This window comes from Terrapene carolina, unplaced genomic scaffold (genome assembly GCF_002925995.2).
Source record: "Terrapene carolina triunguis isolate 2854851 unplaced genomic scaffold, T_m_triunguis-2.0 Scaffold165, whole genome shotgun sequence".
Lineage (NCBI taxonomy): Eukaryota > Metazoa > Chordata > Testudines > Emydidae > Terrapene > Terrapene triunguis.
The window spans coordinates 2,436,828-2,460,113 of NW_020664516.1; the positions used below are offsets into that span (position 1 = coordinate 2,436,828).

The 23,286-nt window shown below is 48.1% G+C and overlaps 1 protein-coding gene across 1 annotated transcript in view; it reads right to left on the bottom strand.

The window, feature by feature from the left end:
* The window catches only part of LOC112119564 (hydrocephalus-inducing protein homolog), a 360,821-nt gene that overhangs the window by 278,814 nt on the left and 58,721 nt on the right, over positions 1-23,286 (bottom strand). The window contains 2 exon segments of the mRNA XM_029912025.1: positions 10,313-10,496; positions 20,424-20,625. Of these exon segments, the coding sequence (XP_029767885.1) occupies positions 10,313-10,496; positions 20,424-20,625 (386 nt within the window).

Genomic DNA, 23,286 nt, shown 5'->3' on the forward strand with positions numbered 1-23,286 from the left:
ACAGTGACCCTGGAGAAATCAAGAGAGAACTTTTGGGTCTCATATTTGCTAAAGAGACTTGAGGGCTGTAAGCTAACAAACTGCTCCTTTTATTCAGTGGCTTCTGAGTTCAGAGGCACATAACTTTGTACATTCCTTGTAAATAAGCAACACTGCATCAAATAGCATACCAGACTCCATCAATTTATGCTGCCAGCTGGAATATTCCCAGGTCCCCAAACCTTGACTAGCAATTGGATCGAAAAAGGACAATTCCTTTAAAATATGATTGTGACCTCCCCAGGGTCACACAGGGAGTCAATGGAACCCAGGGGCCCTGACTTTTAGCCCCATTAAACCAGATTCCCTACTTGCTCTAGAAACAGATGGGAAACGGCAACAGAGGGTCCTGTGGCACCTTTAAGACTAACAGAAGTATTGGGAGCATAAGCTTTCGTGGGTAAGAACCTCACTTCTTCTTCCTCACTGTCTTGCATCTGAAGAAGTGAGGTTCTTACCCATGAAAGCTTATGCTCCCAATACTTCTGTTAGTCTTAAAGGTGCCACAGGACCCTCTGTTGCTTTTTACAGATTTAGACTAACACGGCTACCCCTCTGATACTAGATGGGAAACGGTTACTCCAGAATTTGACATTCCTTAGCGTACTCCAGAATTTGACCGTACTGCAGTCAGCAATTTTGTATGTTAAGCCACTGCCAGCTGAAAACCACACATCATGTAGCTAGGAAAATCTTAGGCTTAAGAGACAAGGCCAAATAACTGCATGTTTGCAGTTTTGTTATCAGAATGGGAGGTTGGGAGAAGAAGTGAAAGTTCCATGAAAATACTGTAGAAGGATTGCTTGGACAATGACCTTGGTTTTAGGTGCCTCTAATATGTAAGTTTTATTGTTGTTATGATTAGAAATGCTTTGCTGATAAGGAGACGAATTATTATTGGCAGTTGCTAGGGAAATTGTTAGCCTATTAGAGGCTATTATGAGTCATGTGCTTTGTTTGGAGAAAAATTATAAAACGTTTAGTTAGAAAGTGCTTTGAAGTAGTCCAAGGATGCTTTCCTCTGGGCAAGGATCTGACACCTATGTTCCCCAGCAGTCAGACAGAAGCCTGGCCGCTGATCCCTCAGAACCATTTCAGACTTTGCTTGTGCCAATCATTTATTAGATGGATGAGCTGTGCCCCCATTGATTTATTCCTCACTCCGCCTGGAGAAAAACGGTTAAGTTACCACTGCTTTGGGTTCTGAAAACCCTGGGTACCACCACCAATTATCTGAAGGTGGGGAGATAGGGCGAGTGCCAGAGGCTGAGTGGACAGACAGACTGGACCTGGCTAGGAGGAAAGATGAAGGAGGACGGTGGAGCTACATGGCCCCGTTTGCTGGGAGTCTCCCGGTATTGCATTCATTTCCTGCTGTGATTCTTGTTTTGGCCTGCAATGATGGAAAAGCAGACACAGGAGAGAAATATGTAGGAAAGGGAGGGGGTGGATATGGGAGAAAGTGAACATATCACCTTTCACTCTTAAGCAAATATTTTCTTGGGGAGTGTAAGTTGAAAGTGTATTGAAGGGAGTCCAGCGAACACTCTCAAACAGTCCAGTGCTTCCTTTACAGAAATGCCACACCTAGTAAAACCCCAAACTTTCAAATGCCTGGAGACAACCAGCTGGCTCCCCAGTGCCATATAATTCGTCACTCACTATCACCCCACCAAAATGTAACTTCAAGGCTGCTGCTCTCCACTATGCCGGGCTTTGTCCTATTTCCCTGCTCTGTTCACATCCCCTTGACGATCCCTGACATCCTTGGTACACCTTTACCCCGATAGAACGCTGTCCTTGGGAGCCAAAAAAATCTTACCGCGTTATAGGTGAAACCACGTTATATCGAACTTGCTTTGATCCACCGCAGTGCGCAGCCCCCCCATCCCCGGAGCACTGCTTCACCGCGTTATATCTGAATTCGTGTTATATCGGGGTAGAGGTGTAGTTTGTACCATCTACAGCTTGTCCTGCCTTCCAAATGCCTTATGTACAAATTGGAATGGGTCCCAACCCCCAGCAATGCAAGACTCCACTCCTTTCCTTCCATATGCAACTCCCCTCTGCGGCCTTCCCAATGGCCAATTTGTAATCCAGATGATCAATGCCTGTCTTCTTAGCTTTATCTACAACATTTCTATGTGACATTTTATCAAACACTTTACAGAAATCCAGACAAATGATGACTACTTTTCCTTTACCCATTTCATCGGCCTTTCACAAAAGTCAATCAGATTTAGCTGACAAGATTTAGCCTTCCACAAACCAACGCTGATGTCTGCCTGGCATCTCATTTCCAGCTGAACCACCCTACCATGTTATCCGTAATGATTTATTTAACTATATTACTTGGAACAGAGGTCAAATCAACTAATCTGCAGTTACCAGCATCACACCTGCTGCTCTTTTTTTAAAGCTAGCTTTACATCAGCCTCCCTAAATGCTCTTTGTTCTCTGCCTTTGCTCTATGACAACTTCAATATCTGCGAGCTTGATTCTGAAAGTCCCACCCTTTCACTCCTGTAATTCCCTTGGGTGAATCCCATCTGCGTGTGGTGACTCTGGAATCCATCTGTGTCACGGTGCAGTGATGGGGTAGTTCCTCTGGATTTCTAATGCCTGCTGCCCTAATTCTGTTCTCCACAGTTTTTCTTCTGCTGTAAATAGACTTGCAAAGCATAGGCCACATGGATTGAATTGGAGTTGCACCAGGGATGGACCTGGCCCTATGCATTTAGCTCCTCTTTTATTTCCTTTGTCCCCCCACTTCCTCCATTATGGCATCTGTACCAATCTCCAATAGACACACAGCATTTTGTAAGAGTCTGTACTGAACTCCATACAGCTGGGCAAAAACAGCACTGGGTCGTCCCAAGGCAGACAATTGGAGGGAATATTCGGATTCATGGTGGAGCACCACGGACAGTTTTAGGCAGGGAATTTGAGTCCACTGTACTGGGTAGTAAAGAACGTTACATGGCTTCTCATTCAGTCCAGCTAGCTCAAGGGAACATTTCCAGGAAGCTTTCAGAGTGCATGCTCCAAAAAAGGAGATGCACCTGCCATGTGTCTGGCTAGGAAGGTATTACATTTCCTTTTGGATGCAGGCCTTGCCACTGTTATCCATGCTTGTGTTAGTTCAGGATTAGACCATTGGAATGTGCTGTACCTGGGGCTGCACCAGAAAGCTATTTGGAGACTGACATGGCTGTAGAAATGCATAAACGTGTTTGGTTGGCAAAGCATTGTGTTAGAAGGCTATGACACCAGTGATCAGGATCTGCTCTGGCTGTCTGTTAGTCTCCAGGTGGAGTTTAAGGTGCTGGTTATAACCTATAAAGCCTCGAGCACATGTCTACACTGCAGCTGGGCCCATGCCTCACAGCCCACATGGACAAACTCATTCTAGCTCCACTTGTGCTAGCCCACTAAAAACAGCAGCAGGAACATTGCAGCATAAATGGCATCATGAGCTACCCACCCAAGTACAAGCCTGCCCAACCTTCTGGGTCTGAGCTCGGGTGGCTAGCCCAACCTCCACACTGCTATTTTTAGCATACTACCTTAAGCAGAGCTTGCACGTGTCTGTCTATCCAGCTCCCAGCTGTAGTGTGAACAGTCTCCAAATGGCTTGCAACCAGCCTGCCTGGAGGACCACTCATCTAGATCATACTGCCATAGCTGCAGTCATCAAGGGCATCGGATCTGGATCCCCCTCACTAGAGAGGGTGGTTGGCAGGGCATTCTCTGTGTGGGTTCTGGTATCCAGCACTTACTCTCCCTCTTGGTCCAAACTAGCCTGCATTTGGTGACCTTCTAGGAATGCTGCTACCTGTTTGAGAGGGTTTGGGGAGAGGGCTGAGGGAGCGCTTCCCAGAATGGTAGAAGGGTGGAAATGAATGTCTGTAGCTGTCTGTCTGGACTCCTGACAGACTGATTATTTCAGTGCTACTAGGATCTCACTGTCATGTAATCAATGTTAGGGTGCCTACATCCTTGGATAGGCTCCTTTTTAGCATTTTAAATATAAATGCATTCATAAAAAACTATATAAAATGTAGGCGCATCATGCACATGTAACGCCGACAGACCCCAGTTGTTATCGAAGCGCACCCCGAGCTTCAGAGACTTCCCACTTGAAATCCTGGACAAGCCCCCACTTGTAACACTGACAGACAGACCCTGGTTGTCAGCAGGCGGGATTGAACCTGGGACTTCTGGAGTTTACTGCATAAGCCTCTACAGCATGAGCTAAAAGCCAACTGGCTGTTAGAGCAGACTCATTAACTCTCTAAGTGGTCTCGGTGCCACTAGATGGGACCGAACACCACAGCCCAGGTGTTTGGGGTATACATACGCCTCCTTTAGGTGTGTTTACTTGGTACACTTCAGAAAGCCACACAGTGACACTTCAAATTACTGACAGAGGAGGTGCTGGGAGAACCTAAGGCACAATCAGATCCAATTTTTCTAAGAGCCCAGAGGAACCCTATCCTCAAATAGACTAGACAGCTCTCCTAGGGACCCTTTTAATGTGGCATTATTGCTGGAATGTTTCACACATACCTTCAGTCAAAAGCAAACCTGCCCATACTAACTACAAGGCCTGAGCTCTCAAAGCTTCTGCTATAAAATCAGTGATCTGTAGAATTCTGGGTGTTTGCAGTGAACATTTCAGCAGAATTTGGTGTGGGGGGGGACCAGAAAAAGCCACCTTCACTGCAATTGTCAGTGGGCTTGTCAATCAGCCAGTCAGTGACTCTCCAAAAGGAACATGCTAGCTGGATGGATAATCTCCCTGAGCCACACATGCACACCCAAACACACTTTTTCAAAAGGATAAAATTCTCAGTAATTTTCACCATTTTTTCCTTCAGTGTTAGTGTATGCCAGGCTGTAAACTAGAGAAATACTGAGAGTTATTTCTCCTGGGAAATTAAAATAAGCTGTAAGAGTCTCTGTACATTTCTGTAAAGCCATAGGAGAACAGGAACTGCTGGTTAAAAGACTATGCTTCACTACATGCCCTTTGAGACTAGCTGTTACAGGTATATGTGCTTCTAAACGTTTTTAGATGAGGATAGGTTAGCTTGGGCAGCCAAGTCCTCTATAGGACAATACTTGAATCAACATGTGGAAAGCTACAGGGGACACCTACTCCTAAAGAAATAACAGATACAAAACTGCAAGCATGATATTTTAGCGTATATGGCTTAATGGCAGTCAGAGACAAGAGACAACTGCCACATGGTATACAACGCAAAGGGGTGTTGTATCATGATATAGCACAAAAGGAGGTACAAGTGTAACCCACACACCTTCTGGGTGTGGTGTTCTGTCCCCTCTAGAGCCACTGAGACCACTTAGAGAGAGTTAATGAGTCTGCTCTACAGCCTTAGCTAATAGCTATGTGGCTTATAGCCCATGCAATAAAGGCTCATGTTTTTAGCTCCAGATGTCTCAAGTTCGATCCTGCCCGCCAACAACCAGGGTCTGTCAGTGTTACACAAGCGTTGTTACCTTGCTTTGTTACAGATGGTGTAAAGCAGTGCAATACAGGCATTCTAAGCAATGTTTAGCACATATAGCACTCTACAAGTCCAAAGCACTCTATAGACGTTACAGGCCACATATCCAAAAGTGGCGTTACATTTGAGTGCCTACCTTTAAACATCTAGGGCCTGATTTTCCGAGATGCTGAGCACCCAGAACTGTATAAAAAAAAAAAAGCCGGTGGCTCCCATCAGCTCTGAAAATCAGAACCTAGGCTATCTGAAGTTAAGCACCCCAAAACTGAAGCATCTATAATGAAAGGCCATCGTGTAAAGTTGGTCCTCACTGATTTATCTTCACACAGCCCGCCTGGGAGGGAGGTAGAGCATGGCTAATACCATTTTATAGAAGGGTGAAACTGATGCGGAGAGGTGAAGTCATCTGCCCAAAGCCATACAGAAAATCAGCAATAGAGCTGGGAATGGAACTCAAGGAGGAGCTACTGACTGCAAACACATCCCTTCAGACCCATCAGAAAAAATAGGAGTTCAAAAACCCAACAGCTGTCCTGTGTTTTCCCCACAAGTAAGTGAAGCCTCATTGAAAACACAATGGGGTGGTTGGATGGATGCTATCACTCACAATAGTGGTGACTCCTCCTGGCAAAGACTTGATCAGAAAAGGCCTCTTGTTCTAATGAGTGCCACTAAACAAGCCACTCAGGTCTCCAGCTGATTTGGAGAGCCTCTGGAATACTAACAATTCCTATACACACTTGCCTCTCCTTGCCTACTACAAAAATGGCAGCACTATCACAACCTGGAAAGGAAGATTTCCAGAGGATCAGCATTAATCAGGAAGGCAATGACAAGACAGTGGTGACTTGTCAAGGACAGTGCGATGGTAGCAAATCCCTGTCCTCCTTGGTTTCCATTTCCAAGGAGTCAGCTCCCTCGTGCTCCCAATGTGACTCACAGCTAATGGCACACTATGCTGCACACACACAAAAAAAAAATCTGCAGCAAACAGCGAGATCAATGTCTTTGGTAGCCACCTGGGCTTCTATCCCAGCTATTGCTGCTGACATATCACGTCTATTTGAAAAAATAAATTAAACCAAATGCAAGATGCAGTCGGAAAGTCAGAGTTGCATAACAGTTTGTTTTCCACAGGCTTGGAAGGCTGCTCAAAATGTTTATTATTCACATGATAATTAAGACATTATTGATCTTTTTTCCTTTTTATTGTCAGTCAAGTTAACTCTATCAACCAACATTTCAATGATCATTTCTCTAAACACAACAACACCTGCAAATAAGGGCAGAGGTGCTGACTTGATCCAACGAGCCACACACACAGCTTCAACAGATGCTTCTACAACCAAAGCCATATCTCCCTTAGGAAGAGGCTACATTTAGTCAAGATCTGGATGCTTTCCTCAATGCAAAGCCTAACCCAATAGCACTAGAACCAACGAGGAGAGAGATGCAGAGGTGGGATTTTAAATGACAAAGAGTCAGAAAAATAAAGAGACAGAGGATGAGAGTGCAAAAGAGTTGGGACTAGATGAGCTCTTTTGAAATGGTAACAAGAAAGAATCAGAGAAAACGGGAAGGTACAGCGTCAGAAGGGAATTAAAAATGGCAGTACCTGTTTGTACAATATAGCTGCTGCAAATCAGGTAGCTATAGTATAATCCACGGACATGTGACTTAGTGAGTAGGACAGGGGTCGGCAACCTTTCAGAAGTGGGGTGCCGAGTCTTCATTTATTCACTCTAATTTAAGGTTTCGCGTGCCAGTAATACACGTTAACATTTTTAGAAGGTCTCTTTCTATAAGTCTATAATATAGAACTAAACTATTGTTGTATGTAAAGTAAATACGTTTTTTAAAATGTTTAAGAAGCTTCATTTAAAATTAAATTAAAATGCAGAGCCCCCCGGACCGGTGGCCAGGACCCGGGCACTGTGAGTGCCACTGAAAATCGGCCCATGTGCCGCCTTCGGCACGCGTGCCATAGGTAGCCTACCCCTGGAGCAGGACGTTACAGTTAAGCTATGCGTAGAGTCCAGGCACTACATGTGCAGCCACACGCTGCAGGGAAAGGCAGGAGTGAGAGCTGCCAGCGCATTCCCAGGCCAGAGGCTTTTACTTCAGCAGGAGAAAGCTCCAGCAGTGGGGAGGCACGGAGCCATTACACAGCTAACAATAGCAGCAGACATGGGAGACACCGCTTGGGCAGCCCAGGAAGGGTCTATACCCTGAGGGTTCAGGAATGCTGGGCACTAGTCTTCTCTACTCATCCAAGCCATGCCTCACCGCCTACACTGCATTGTCTGTACTCTACATGCTGCCCTAAACATTTCCCGCACAGTGACCAAGGGTAACATTGTCAAAAGCACCTAAGTGCCATTTTCAGAAGTGACTTAAGCACTTAGAAGCCTAAGTCTCACTGACTTCCAATGAGAATTAAGTCCCAGATGCACCAGGCTATTTAGGTTCCTAACTTCCACTGAAATCACTGAAAGTCAGGAGCCTAACCACCTTTGAGGCTCTAGGGCTAGATTGCTTTTGAAAATGGGACTCAGGTGCTTTTGTATATTTCCCCTTTGTGGTTAGAGCCATCCTATTCTAGACTCTGCCACTGGCCTGCTGTGTGACCTTGGTAAAGCTAAACTGCCCCACTCACACTGAGTGCGGCATACACCACTGATCCAATGACTGCGCAGCACCTGCTCTCAGTGACAGCAGTGTCACTCTGGAGTGGCTCTATGGCAGTGGTCACCAACCGGTCCATCGCGATCGACTGGTCGATCCTAGAGGATCTCCCAGTTGATCGTGATCTCCAGCGGCACAACGGGGCTGCCACTAAGAGACTCCCTGCTGCTCCCAGAAGTGGCCAGTGCTGCCCTGCAGCCCCAGGGGCTGGGGGGCAGGGGTCTCCCTCAGTGCGCTGGTCCTGCCTACAAGCACTGCCCCCGCGGCTCCCATTGGCCGGGAATGGGGAGCTGTGGCCAGTGGGAGCTGTGGGGGCGGTGTTTGCAGAGAGGGGAAGCGCGCGGGGCCACGTGCTGCCTGCCCTCCTCCCCACCAGGGGCCGCAGGGGCACGTTAATCCCTTCCGGGAGCGGCGTGGGGCCAGGATAGGCAGGCTCCCTGTGCCACCGACTGGGAGCTGCCGGAGGTAACTGCTGCCCGGCAGGAGGCCGCACCCCAGCCCTGAGCCCCCTCCTGGAGCCAGCACCCTAAAACCCATCCTGCACCCCAAGCCCCAGCCCTGAGCCCCCTCCCAGAGCCAGCACCCCATGCACCCTAACCCCCGTCCCAGCCCTGAATCCCCTCCTGGAGCCAGCACCCTGAAACCCATCCTGCACCCCAACACTCTGCCCCAGCCTAGAGCCCCCTCCTGTACCCAAACTGTCTCCCTCCCTCACCTCCTCCTGCACCCCAACCCCCTGCCCAGGCTCAGCCCAGAGCCCCCTCCCACACTGCGAACCCCTCGGCCCCAGCCCAGAGCCCACATCCCCTCCCAAACCCCTCCCCCAGCCTACTGAAAGTGAGTGAGGGTGGGGGAGAGAGCGAATGACGGAGGGCGGGCGATGGAGTGAGTGGGGCAGGGCCTCAGGGAAGGGGCGGGGTAGATCCTGGGTTGCCCTTAAATTCAAAAAGTGATCTTGGGCGTAAAAAGGTTGGGGACAATTGCTCTATGGTCATAAATGGCATTATTCCAGACAAACAATGGAGTAACTGAGAATAGAATTTGACTCATTTAGTTTCATATATTTTATTAGAAAGGAGATGTTGGATTTATTCTAGGGCTTACTCAAAAGAGAATGCTGTTTCATTGCTCAGCAAAAACAACACATATTGCTGGCATCAGACAGTGAAAACATTCAGAGAATTAGGGCTCCAATTAATTGAAGTGCCTGTTTTTCACATAGCTACACGAGATATAAACAAAAAGGCAAGGATTGTTTTGAAAAGTACAGATCTTTAAAATCAAAAAGCCTAGTCCAATGTGCCATTTTGTGAAAGGGTTCATGAATGAAACCTTAGGGCAAATTCAGACATGGGGTGAGTCAAAGTTGTATGGATGGAATTGCATTGAGTTAACCCTCCATGCTTCTGTCTGGCCTGAATTTGGCCCTGTATCCCTAAAAGGCCTCTTGGTCTTAGAGTCAATGTGTGACCTGCATTGGCCAATGTATGATTTATTAATCTTGAAACACCACATATGCAAGATGTGCCCAAATCAGCACCTCTCTGAACCATGCAAATTGCAAATGTATGTTATGTAGGTGCAGAGAATAAATAGCCACATTTCCATTAACACCTGCTATGGAAAGAAAGCTAAATAAATGTAGAGCTAAGTGTCCTAATAATAATACTTAGCTCCTAAGTATAAGCTTTTCTTTACAAAGAAGGTCAGTATCATTAGCCCCATTTTACAGATGGGGAAATTTAGGCAAAGAGCACTAAAGTAACTTACCCAACTCAGTCATGGAGCTGAGAATAGAACCCAATTCAGACTCCCTAACCACTGGACCACACTGCCTGCTAGAAACCAACTTGTAGATCTAATGCAATAGTTTGGATGAGAGCACTTTCTTATCATCCACTGGAAGACCCCAGTTCAGAAATGACCTTACGATGTGCCCTTCAAATCTAGCTGCAAAACTTGCAAAGGTTACATCCTCAGTACATCAACTAATCAATGTCTTTATTGTTTATGGTCTGATCCATTCTGGGGAGTGTTCTCAGTCTGCTATCACTTACCACTGGCTCAATAGCGAAGATATTATCAGAGAAGAACATGGAGTCTCCTTGCATCATTGCCCTGTGGTTCTGGAAGGTGCGGGAGAGAATGGAAAGGCGCTCTCGGAACATAGGGTCTGCATTGCATTCCTCCAGAAATGTATCAGTCCCATCCTCTTCCTGGGTCTGCAGTTGGTAACAGAGCCTGAAACCAAAGGGAGAGAAACAAACGAAGCAGATAATTTAATAAACAACGTATTGCTAAAGGCTGTCACTTGGATGCATGGGGGATGGCACTTGCTGTGTGGTGCATGAGGAAGCACCCCACGGCACTACAGAGGAGGTAACTGAATCAACTGGTTTCCACACTGGCATGATGGGGAATTTTTCTCCAAGCTCAGTTGCCAGTAGCCTCCTGTAACCTCCGGGACTCACCCCTGAGGCGCCTCCTGCTGGTCATCTCAGGGAATTAGCTTCCAGCCTCTGGAGCGCCCCGTCGGCTGGTGTCACGCTACCGCTGGCCCCAGTGTCCCTCCAGGACCCCAGGTGACCCTTTCAGTGGGTGCTGCCCCCTGGCAGTACCCCCACTGTTTCTCCGGATCTCCCCACTCAGGTGAACCCCCACCCACTACCCCCACCTCACCTCAGTATAAGGCTACTGCCAGTCATTGTCTAGCCCCCGTGCCCTGGGGCAGACTGCAGTGTCAGCCTACTCATCACAGGCCAGGTTGGGTTTGGACCTGCTGCCATTGCCTACCCCTGGGCTGCCCTCTGCAACCCCCAGTACCCATTAGCCTTCTGCTAGGCCGCAGCCTGGGGCTTTCCAGGCTGGAGCTCCCCAGCTCCTCTGCCTTTCCCCAGCCCTGCTCCACTCAGGTACTCTGCTCAGGTCCGTCTCCCTCTACAGCTAAAGAGAGACTGTTGTGCGCCTGGCTCCCAGCCTCTTATATAGGGCCAGCTGAGGCCTGATTGGGGCGTGGCCCAGCTGCAGCTGCTTCCCCAATCAGCCCAGTAGCTGCTTCCCCCTGCAACAGCCCTCTCCCAGGGCTGTCTTTATACCCCTCAGGCAGGGCCGGCTCCAGGCACCAGCGCAGCAAGCAGGTGCTTGGGGCTGCCAACGGAAAGGGGTGGCACGTACGGCTCTTTGGCGGCAATTCGGCAGCAGGTCCCTCTCGGAGGGAAGGACCTGCCACTGAATTGCCGCCGAAGAATGAAGCGGTGCGGTAGAGCTGCTGCCGAAGTGCTGCTGATCGTGGCTTTTTTTTCCCCCCCTCCCCGCCGCTTGGGGCGGCAAAAACGCTGGAGCCGGCCCTGCCCTCAGAGCAGGAGCAGGTGACCACCCCGCTACACCTCCCCATTTGACGCTGCTGAAGAACAGGATTTTTGAAAGTCAGGACCCCTGAATAACAGTGGGAAAGTCAACGGGACTTGCGTGTCTACGTTCCTATTGCTCCACAGCTTCTACCAGTTGATGGTAACGTGGAGTCCACCTACCCCCTCAAACAGAATGTCATGTACACCCAGCTACAGGAAGTGCTGCATGTGGCAGTCAGGTAGGATAAATTAGCTCAGCACAGCAAAAAAGGCCATTATCACTGGCAGGGGCAACAGCAGCAGTGATCAGCAGAAAGGATAATATTTGGATAAGGACTGAGTGGATTTTCAAAAGCGACTTAGAGGCACAAGTCCCATTGATTTTTCTATCCCTGTTTCGGCTCCTCATTTTCCCAGGATAAACAGACAATATTTGGTTTGCCCAATGAAATAATATTACTCATGTCTATAGCACCGTCCATCCCAGGAGCTCCAAGCATTTTGTGAACAGTAAGGAATTAAGCCTGTGAGGTAGGTCTCTCCATTATACAGATTGAAAAACCGAGTTAGAGAGCTTAAGCAACTTGTCCAAGATTCCATAATTAGTCTGTGGAGTTAGGAGCAGCACCTAGGAATTCAGCTCCCCTGTTCTATATTTAGAATCATAAAATAATAGAATATCAGGGTTGGAAGAGACCTCAGAAGGTCACCTAGTCCAACCCTCTGCTCAAATCAGGACAAACCCCAACTAAATCATCCCAGTCTTAAAAACCTCTAAGGATGGAGATTCTACCACCTCCCTAGGTAACCCATTCCAGTGCTTCACCACCCTCCTCGTGAAATAGTGTTTTCTAATATCCAACCTAAACCTCCCCCACTGCAACTTGAGACCATTGCTCCTTGTTCTGTCATCTGCCACCACTGAGAACAGCCGAGCTCTATCCTCTTTGGAACCCCCCTTCAGGTAGTTGAAGGCTGCTATCAAATCCTCCCTCACTCTTCTCTTCTGCAGACTAAATAACCCCAGTTCCCTCAGCCTCTCCTTGTAAGTCATGTGCCCCAGCCCCCTGATCATTTTCTTTGCCTTCCGCTGAACTCTCTCCAATTTGTCCACATTCTTTCTGTAGTGGGGGGCAGAAAACTGGATGCAATACTTCAGGTGTGACCTCACCAGTGTCGAATAGAGGGGAATAATCACTTCCCTCGATCTGCTGGCAATGCTCCTACTAATGCAGCCCAGTATGCTATTAGCCTTCTTGAAAACAAGGGCACACTGCTGACTTCTATCCAGCTTCTCATACACTGTAATCCCCAGGTCCTTTTCTGCAGAACTGCCGCTTAGCCACTCGGTCCCCAGCCTGTAGCAGTGCATGGGATCCTTCCTTCCTAAGTGCAGGAATCTGCACTTGTCCTTGTTGAACCTCATCAGATTTCTTTTTAGCCCAGTCCTCCAATTTGTCTAGGTCACTCTGGACCCTAACCCTACCCTCCAGCGTATCTACCTCTCCCACCAGTTTAGTGTAATCTGCAAACTTGCTGAGGGTGCAGTCCATGCCATCCTCCAGATCATTAATGAAGATGTTGAACAAAACCGGTCCCAGGACAGACCCCTGGGGTACTCTGCTTGATACCGGCTGCCAACTAGACATCAAGCTGTTGATCACTACCCATTGAGCCCGAAAATCTAGCCAGCTTTCTACCCACCTTATAGTCCATTCATCCAGCCCATACTTCTTTAACTTGCTGGCAAGAATACTGTGGGAGACCGTATCAAAAGCTTTGCTAAAGTCAAGATATATCACATCCACGGCTTTCCCCATATCCACAGAGCCAGTTATCTCCTCATAGAAGGCAATTAGGTTAGTCAGGCATGACTTGCCCTTGGTGAATCCATGTTGACTGTTCCTGATCTCCTTCCTCCCCTCTAAGTGCTTCAAAATGGATTCCTTGAGAACCTGCTCCATGATTTTTCCAGGGACCGAGGTGAGGCTGACCGATCTGTAGTTCCCCGGATTCTTCTTCTTCCCTTTTTTAAAGATGGGCACTATATTTGCCTTTTCCCAGTCATCCGGGACCTCCCCCGATTGCCATGAGTTTTCAAAGATAATGGCCAATGGCTCTGCAATCACATCAGCCAACTCCCTCAGCACCCTCAGATGCATTAGATCCAGCCCGACGGAATTGTGCATGTCCAGCTTTTCTAAATAGTCCTTAACTTGTTCTTTCACCACTGAGGGCTGCTCACCTCCTCCCTATACTGTGCTGCCCAGTGCAGCAATCTGGGAACTGACTTTGTCTGTGAAGACTGAGGCAAAAAAAGCATTGAGAACTTCAGCTTTTTCCACATCATCTGTCACTAGGTTGCCTCCCCTATTCAATAAGGGGCCCACACTTTCCCTGACCACCTTCTTGTTGCTAACATACCTGTAGAAACCCTTCTTGTTACCCTTCACATCCCTTGCTAGCTGCATCTCCAGCTTTGGCCTTCCTGATTACACCCCTGCATGCTTGAGCAATATTTTTATTCTCCTCCCTAGTCATCTGTCCAAGTTTCCACTTCTTGTAAGCTTCCTTTTTGTGTTTAAGCTCACTGAAGATTTCTCTGTTAAGCCAAGCTGGTCGCCTGCCATATTTGCTATTCTATGCTATTGCTATACTTAAACTACTAGACCTGCCTTCCTGCCATATGTATTTGCTCACAAATGCATGGTTGTCTAACTATCCTTACCTAGCTGTAGGAACATGGTGGGGGGGAATTAAATATATTTTTGGCTAGAGCCGGGGAGGGTTGGAGAAAAAGAAGAGGTGGCTCCCTCCCCTTTGCCATAGATGGTGACCCTGCTTTCACAGCTGGTCAGCAAACATTTGTTTCATGGAGTAAAGCTCTCTGGGCTGGGCAGGGGAAAGCTTAACACTCCATCTCTCTATGGCAAGTCTCTTCCTGCTTGGAACATTGCTGTATCCAATCAAAGAGGTGCTGCATGCCCCACTTTCCTAGCTAGAAGCAGCCACAGGGTGACAGTTCTGTGGGAGCAAGTGCAAAGCACCATATGTAACAAAACGGGCAGGGAAATGAAAGCAGAAGGACAGTGATTATTGCACTTCAAAAGTCAAATACAATTAGAAAGACAGTTCGCTCATGGTTAGTGCTAACTTCACACAGACAGAGCCTCAGGCGGACCCTGTCACCAACACCAGTGCTGAAAATATCCCTTGGACTAGCTCTGCATTAGTTCAATAGGAAAATTCTCTCTACAGCTGATCTAAAATGCTGTGTATCAGGATCGCTTCCTGCCACAAAATTCAGGGCCCCTGAACCCAGCCTATATCACTGTGTGATAATTCCAAGACTCCCTCCCAGAATAGTCCCCAGGACATAGGTAGCAGTAGAGAGCTGGCTGAACGGATAAGTGGCCAGTCCTTTGCTTTTCTTTGTGTTCCAGGGTGCAAGGTTTCCTGGGCATGTCCACTAGCCTTGACTCTTTCTTTCTGTTCATGCTCTCAGTCAGGGCTTTGCCATGTGGTCGGCTCTCTCCTGCCGCCCCTCCCTAGTGATGGGTTTGTGCCTTCACACTCCTCCAGCCAGGCAACAAACACATCATGTTGTGATGCCAAGCAGGGCTGGTCTAGACAATGCTGCCCTCTTGGGTCTTGTCTGCTCCGCAGAAACCAGGCTGGAACGCTAGTGTGATGATTATGCTCATCCTGCAGTGTCAATATGGTGTGGAGTACAAGATGCTGTGTTTGGAGAGCTTGGTGGGGATAGGGTGACCAGATGTCCCAATTTTATAGGGACACTCCCGATTTTTGGGTCTTTTTCTTATATAGGCTCCTATTACCCCCCATCCCCATCCCGATTTTTCACATTTGCTGTCTGGTCACCCTAGGTGGGGACAATAATGTGTGCCCTTGGGCGCATCCTGCTTTTTATTGCATCTGTTCAATAGGAAACCTCCATGCACCAACCCCCAGCTTTCTCCACAATAGGGTTGCCAACTTTCTAATCGCACAAAACCGAACACCCTAGCCCCGCCCCTTCCCCGAGGCCCTGCCCCATTCCCCACCCCTTCCCTGAGGCCCCCCCACTACATTCCCCCTCCCTTGGTGGCTCACTCTCCTTCACCCTCACTCACTTTCACTGGGCTGGGGGAGGGGGTTGAGGTGTGTGAGGGCTCTAACTGGGGGTTCAGGCTCTGCGGTGGGGCAGGGGATGAGGGGTTTTGGGTGTAGGAGGGTGTGGGCTCCAGGCTGGGGGTTGGGACCGAGGGATTTGGCGTGTAGGAGGGGGCTGCAGGTTGAGGCAGGGGGTTAGGGTGTGGGAGGGGGTCAGGGCTCTGGGACGGGAGTGTGGGCTCTGGGGTGGGGCTGGGGATGAGGGATTTGGGGGGCAGGAGGGGGCTCCAAGCTGGAGGTGGGACCGAGGGATTCGGAGTGTGGGAGGGGGCTGTGGGTTGAGGTGCAGGAGGGGGTACGGACTCTTGGGTGGGGCCGAGGATGAGGGGTTTGGGGTGCAGGAGGGGATCAGGGGGGGCTCAGGGCTGGGGCAGGGGGTTGGGGCTCAGGGTTGGGGCACGGGCTTACCTAGGGTGGTTCCTTGTTAGCAGTGCAGCGGGGGGGCTAAGGCAGGCTCCTTTCCTGTCCTGGCTCCGTGCTGTGAATCGGAAGTGGCCAGCAGCAGGTCCAGCTCCTAGGCGGGGGGGCCAGGAGGATCTGCACACTGCTCTTGCCCACAGGCACCGCCCCCCTAGCTCCTATTGGCTGCGGTTCTTGGCCAATGGGAGTGCGGAGCTGGTGCTCGGGGTGGGGGCAGCGTGCGGAGCCCCTTGTCCCCCCTGCCTAGAAGCCAGACCTGCTGGCCGCTTCCAGGGTGCAGCACAGTGCCAGGACAGATAGGGACTAGCCTGCCTTAGCCCTGCAGCACCGCTGACAAGACTTTTACCAGCCCAGTTGGCGGTGCTGACCAGAGCCACCAGGGTCCCTTTTCGACCGGGCGTTCCAGTCGAAAACTGGACAGCTGGCAACCCTACTCCACAAACACTCCTTTCTCCATTCTGGGTGCTCCACTGAACCTGCAGCTGGCACGGGAGAGAATTCGGACCAGGTGGAATATAGAAGATGCATGCTCAACCTTTAGCCTTGCAGACAGATGAGCTGAATAAAATGGCTTCACAAGGGCCCCCAGTTGGCTTGAACTAGCCCTGGAACCAAATCTGTTTAACTCCTGATATTTGGGTTCCATACAGTTGGCTGATCTCAGTGTGTGCTTAGGGAAGCTCAGCACAATATCCCCTAGAGCATGTGTTTTGAGCCTGAACGAAGCTGGCAGCTGGGCAGCAGTTCAGGGCACTTGGTGAGGGGTCTGTAGGGCAGGTTGCCAGCAGCTGGTAAGGTATGGGTTGGAGCTCTCATCTTTGGGAGCCTCCAAGTTGATCTTTCAAGATGGGGAAACAGGAGTGTGTGCAGGGGTGGCAAGCAGGGGCATGGGCCCCCCAATAATCCTTGGGGGCACAGAACTTCTCTGGCTCTGGGGCCACGGAGGCAGGGAAGATTGAGTTCCTGCCAGGACCAGGAGAGGGGCAGGGTGGAGGGAGGGAAGATTGAGCTCGTCCCGGGCCGGAGCAGGGAGGGGGGAGAGCAAGCTTCTGTGCCCCCCCTAAAGGGGTCAAATTTAAATTCCTGTGAATGCCCCTGTGGGAGAATCACTGCAAACAGGGGAGTGTTGTACTGTAGGGGTGTGCTAGGAGGCCAGCCCACTGGGCTCACCACTAGTAGAAAGCAAACAATCCAGAACGGAATCTTGACCTGGAAGTTATCAGAAAATCCCATACAAAATCCTGGTTGGGTTTGGCTATAGGGAAACCTTGCCATTCCTAGAGGGGCCATTTAGGGGCCTGCTAGGGATGGAGGAACATAAAGGGGTGCAGAAGAAACCAGGGAGGGAAATACAAACAGAAGGTCATTAGATTTTCTTTTGGAACAGTGAGTTTGCACAGAAGTCATATACTATGTAATTAAACACAGAGAACAGTGGAAAACTAGTTCTGCCCTTCAAGGCATGGCTGACCTAATTATGTTGATCTTTATTTGCTCAGAAGCCTTTAAAAACTTGGCTCTGGTCTAAGGCACTTCCCGGATCATCAGTGGCTAACATGGAGCTTTTTGACACTTACTCCCATCCAAGTATGAAAAGCTACAGACGAGATCCCCAAATCACCTAGACTTTTCAATGCAATTCCCAAATTCACCTCTGAAGCTGTTAAGTGCAACCATTAGTGTGCAGTTGAAACTGGACATATGACAACAGCCGTCCCATAGTGAAGAAAGTTCCCCTCCCCCTCTATTTTATCCCAGATGAGATCTTTGTCCCATGCTCACCTATGCAGGACTTTCCCCTCATACTGGCCCTGTGACCTAGGGACGTTTTTGCTGGCCATATGTCCTTACAATTTTTCTCTGTCTCTTGCTGCACTGTTGTTCTGTGCTAGCAACTCTCACTGCTACTAGAATGGAATGCCATGCAAACACAGGGAGCAAGCCTATGAGAGCAGCAGAACACTAGTTACTCTCCCAGCACACTTCTCATACACGCTTATACCTTTCTGCCATGACCTCATACCTGCAAAGGGAAGTGAAATCTCAGGTGCTGAGTATGTGTGCAGGGAGGATATCCCTAACTCCTGAGTTCCGAGAGAGAAACCCACACACACCTCACTCCCGCCTCTCTTTGGCCTTCTTTTAAAGTTTGTGATATGATTGAGGACCAGGAAAGGCTGTCTGGCTGTTCTGTCAGGGAGGGTACCCCAGATGGAGCCCACAGAGACAAAACCCACCCAACTCCCAAGTATCCTTCTGTGGCCACCAGCCAGCCTTTGCTCCCCTCCCCTCAACAGAGGGGTGCAGGCGGCCCTAAGCTATTTGATATGTGCAAACAAGTGCTGTTGGCAAGTGGAAAACCTAGAGCTCCCAAAAGTGCCCAGTTCTGGGGATGCCAAAGCACAGGCTTCATCGAGACTTTGAAATGTCCCTTTGTCCATTTGTTTGCAATGACATTTTGAAGAATGAGTCTCTGATGCCTTCAGCAGGGGATGGCAACAGCAATAACATCCCCAGGTCACTGCTGCAGGCTGAACCACCTTTTCCCCCACCTGTTAAGTCTGGGTGTTCTCCAGCTATAAATTCTCACTGACAGGAGAAAAGTGTTCCAAAAACGTGCCAAGCCCTTAAATTCCCCTTCCTATGGAGTGCGAGCAGTCTGAAAGGCAAGCGGGGCCCAGGGAAGAAGAATGGCTACGGTTAGGAAAGAGATGCCTCATTGGTAGAGACATTTTTTAGACGTTGGCTTTGTCATTGCTAACGTTTTATGATAGAAATGTGCAGCCATTCCAATATGGAAACCATCCATCCATGGCCTTTATTGGGTGATAAACAGAAAGGCTGTATGAGAGGTGGGGCCAGTATGGAAAAGGCTGAGAACCACGTCCCTAGAGGCCAGTGCAGCATTCCCAGCCTTGGATGGTTAGAGTGAAATTTAATTTGCCCTAATCCACTCAAGAACAGGCATGACTGAACATGGGCTTTAGTCAAGACTGAGTGTCAGATTGAAAACAATCATAGAATCATAGAATATCAGGGTTGGAAGGGACCTCAGGAGGTCATCTAGTCCACGCCCCTGCTCAAAGCAGGACCAACACCAACTAAATCATCCCAGCCAGAGCTTTGTCAAGCCTGGCCTTAAAAACCTCTAAGGAAGGAGATTCCACCACCTCCCTAGGGAACCCATTCACCACCCTCCTAGTGAAAATTTTTTTCCTAATATCTAACCTAAACCTCCCCCACTGCAACTTGAGACCATTACTTCTTGTTCTGTCATCTGGTACCACTGAGAACAGTCTAGATCCATCCTCTTTGGAACCCCCTTTTCAGGTAGTTTAAAGCAGCTATCAAATCCCCCCTCATTCTTCTCTTCTGCAGACTAAACAATCCCAGTTCCCTCAGCCTCTCCTCATAAGCCATGTGCTCCAGCCCCCCAATCATTTTTGTTGCCCTCCGCTGGACTCTTTCCAATTTTTCCACATCCTTCTTGTAGTGTGGGGCCCAAAACTGGACACAATACTCCAGATGAGGCCTCACCAATGCCGAATAGAGGGGAATGATCACATCCCTCGATCTGCTGGCAATGCCCCTACTTAGACAGCCCAAAATGCCATTAGCCTTCTTGGCAACAAGGGCACACTGTTGACTCATATCCCGCTTCTCGTCCACTGTAACCCCTAGGTCCTTTTCTGCAGAACTGCTGCCTAGTCATTCGGTCTCTAGTCTGTAGCAGTGAATGGGATTCTTCCGTCCCAAGTGCAGGACTCTGCACTTGTCCTTGTTGAACCTCATCAGATTTCTTTCGGCACAATCCTCTAATTTGTCTAGGTCCCTCTTTATCCTATCCCTACCCTCCCGCATATCTACCACTCCTCCCAGTTTAGTGTCATTTGCAAACTTGCTGAGGGTGCAGTCCACACCATCCTCCAGATCATTAATGAAGATATTAAACAAAACCGGCCCCAGGACCGACCCTTGGGGCAGTCCGCTTGAAACCGGCTGCCAACTAGACATGGAGCCATTGATCACTACCCATTGAGCCCAACGATCTAGCCAGCTTTCTATCCACCTTATAGTCCATTCATCCAGCCCATACTTCTTTAACTTGCCGGCAAGGATACTGTGGGAGACCGTATCAAAAGCTTTGCTAAAGTCAAGGAATAACACGTTCCCTGCTTTCCCCCATCCACAGAGCCAGTTATCTCAATCTATCTTTCAAATTAACCTTAGTTTCTGTCGTTCCTCCTCTTCTTGAGTAACAAAGACCTTCCACTGGAAGTGTGCAATGATGTCGCTTCGGTTGTGTATAAGCACCGATCTTTGGTTTGCTAAAGTAACGTATGTCTTCTCAATCGTCAAGGAGTTCTTGTCCAGTCTGACATTGAGGTCTGTGGCCGCTCCATACAAACTTATGTGGATATCCTCACCTAGGACAGAGCAAAGGACAGAAACTCAGTGGTCTTCGCTAAGTGAATTTTTTTGCCTAAATATGGATGGATCTGTAATGAAATAAATTGATATATTTAACATATCTTTATGGCAGACATGGCCAAGAGCAACATGGATTCAGCTCTCACTACTGGATGTACTCATGTTCTCTCTCCAAGGAAGAGTACACAGTGATGGTACACTGAGACCACCATGAGTGGGACCCCAGTTCTGGAGCTTTGTGGAGATGTCCACTCCCCAGGTTGCTAATAGTTTAGGGTGGGATTTTCAAAGGTGTGTTGGTGATTTAGGTGCACACGTTCCATTGAAAGTCTATGGGATCTGTGCTCCTAAATCATTTGGGTGCTTTTGAAAAGTCCCACCTTAGACACCACTTGCTCAGGGCCTCCGGTGTACTTCATGGATCAGAGCTGATCACTGCGATGCCCCCCTTCCTGATCACCTTACACTGACAGGACCTGGGACACAGGGTGGTTCAGACTGACAGGAGAGAGGATTATTTCTCCCCTGAGTGTAGGATCTGGCTTGCATAACAGACAATATATCGCAGAAAACGAGTAGATTTCTGTTTAGAAGAGTCTAAGTGGCTGACATTTTTGAAAGTGAGCATGCCCAATTAGCACATGCCAGGCCCCTGATGTATGTTCACAAGTTGGGGGATGGAGCACACCAAGGTACAGGTGACATGTGCACCGGCTTTGTGTACAGGACCTGGGCACATGTCAAAAGCTCAGAGGAGACCCGATACTCCGCTGGTATAAATCATCAGTGGAGCTCCATAGAAGTCAATGGCCCCACATCCAATTACACTAGCTGAGGCTCTGTGCCACGATCTTCTCTTTTCAAAGTGTCGGCCTGGGTAAAAAGTGCAGGGATTCCACTGAAAGCTCCAGGGCTGACGGGAGTAACTCTTGCTGCAAGAGATGCATTTGAAAGCATACTCAATATATGGATCTATTAATAGCTTAATATACAATCGAGAGCCCAGATCCCAGTGAGTGAGCAGTATGCTGTGGATTTCACTGCGAGGCAGATGAATTGACACCAAGCATGGAGCTGTCAGGGTTAGCTGAGGGCACTTGCAGGCTTCATGTCTTGGGCACCAAATTAGATGTGACATTTCATTTAGGACTCTTTGTATCTTAATATATAAGGAAAATAAATCTCTTGACTGTAACAGCAGTTGAGAATTTCAGTTGACAGAGTAGATTTCTGCAGTTTAGTAGTTTGGGATGTTTTTGAAGCCATGAAACCACATGTTTACTGAAACTGGGCATGTCAGCCTGTCCTTATTTACAGAATACATCCTTATTACAGGGACTGTCAATCATCTTGCCCTTAGATACTGTTAAATAAATTATTTACATAGAGTCAGGACAAATAAAAGACAAACTCACTCAACAGCCAGTTAGGAAACTATGCTGGAAATCTAAATCAAAAGGGACTTTTAATACATTAGCAAACCACAGTAACTGGAACGTGGGGCTTTTGAAAGATATTTTGGCACAGCAGGCACCAAGGTATGTTTGCAGTTTGCATTTATCTGCAAGCCTATAGACACATGCAATTTAGCATATCATGGTACCTTTTTTCCTTCTTTAAGAGATCGAACCACCTAATTATCTTTCCTATGCCATAGGAAACAACTGAATGTGTAAAATAAACAAGGTGATACAGAATCCCAGAGAACTCCTCTAGTAATACAGGAACTGCCATCCCAGAACTACCAGACGTCAGAACTTTCACCTTGTTTATCTGAATGCCTATTTGGATGAATGGATGAGAAAACCATCGGACAAACTTCCAAAATTAAATTTGGGATTTTTATTAAATTTGCAGCAAATATTTCATCATTAACTACTCCAGATGTTAGGGGAGGATGAACAGAGTAATTAGACAGACATATTGAATAATATGCTGCATGTTTTTCTCATCTTCATTGATATGTATTGCTCCTTTATTCCTTAGCACCTTCTTTTTGCTGTGATTTGTAATGAAAATCCCTTAAGAAGCTAACATGAGCAGATGTCTGAAGTTTTGAATGCCTGGGAAATATGGAAATTCAGATTTAACTCTTTTTGTCCTGGCTTTCAAAGGTTTAATCAGGCTTTGCTGTCACCTCTTTAAGCAATAAATGCAGCTGAAGATTTACAGGTATGAGAAAGTCCTCACAATTTATTACGGGAAATGCAAATAAAAATTATAGCCTGTCACTAAGATGGGCATTAATATGGCTCCATATCTGTCTGGTTTGGTACTTATATGGCCACAATTACCACAGTATGTGAGCACCTCACAAGCATTAATGTATTTTTATCCTCTATACTCCCTGCTGTACAGATAGGGAACTGACTTACCCATGATTACACAGGGGGTCTGTGGCAGAAAGGAGAAGAGAACTCAGCTCTCCCAAACCTACGCCCTATTCACTGGACCATCCCCAGAGTCACCAGCAGGGGATGCTCAAGAATGAGGCACTTGGTCCTTCTCACTTCCAGGGAGACTAACTGCATTGCCTCAGAGATCTACTTGATCTGCATTGGGCTGAGGAGAGGCCATACTCAAATTTCCTTCATGGTAGTACACCAGTTACAATTCTTGAAGTGAGAGACTTCTACAGGCAGGTAATTTCAATATTG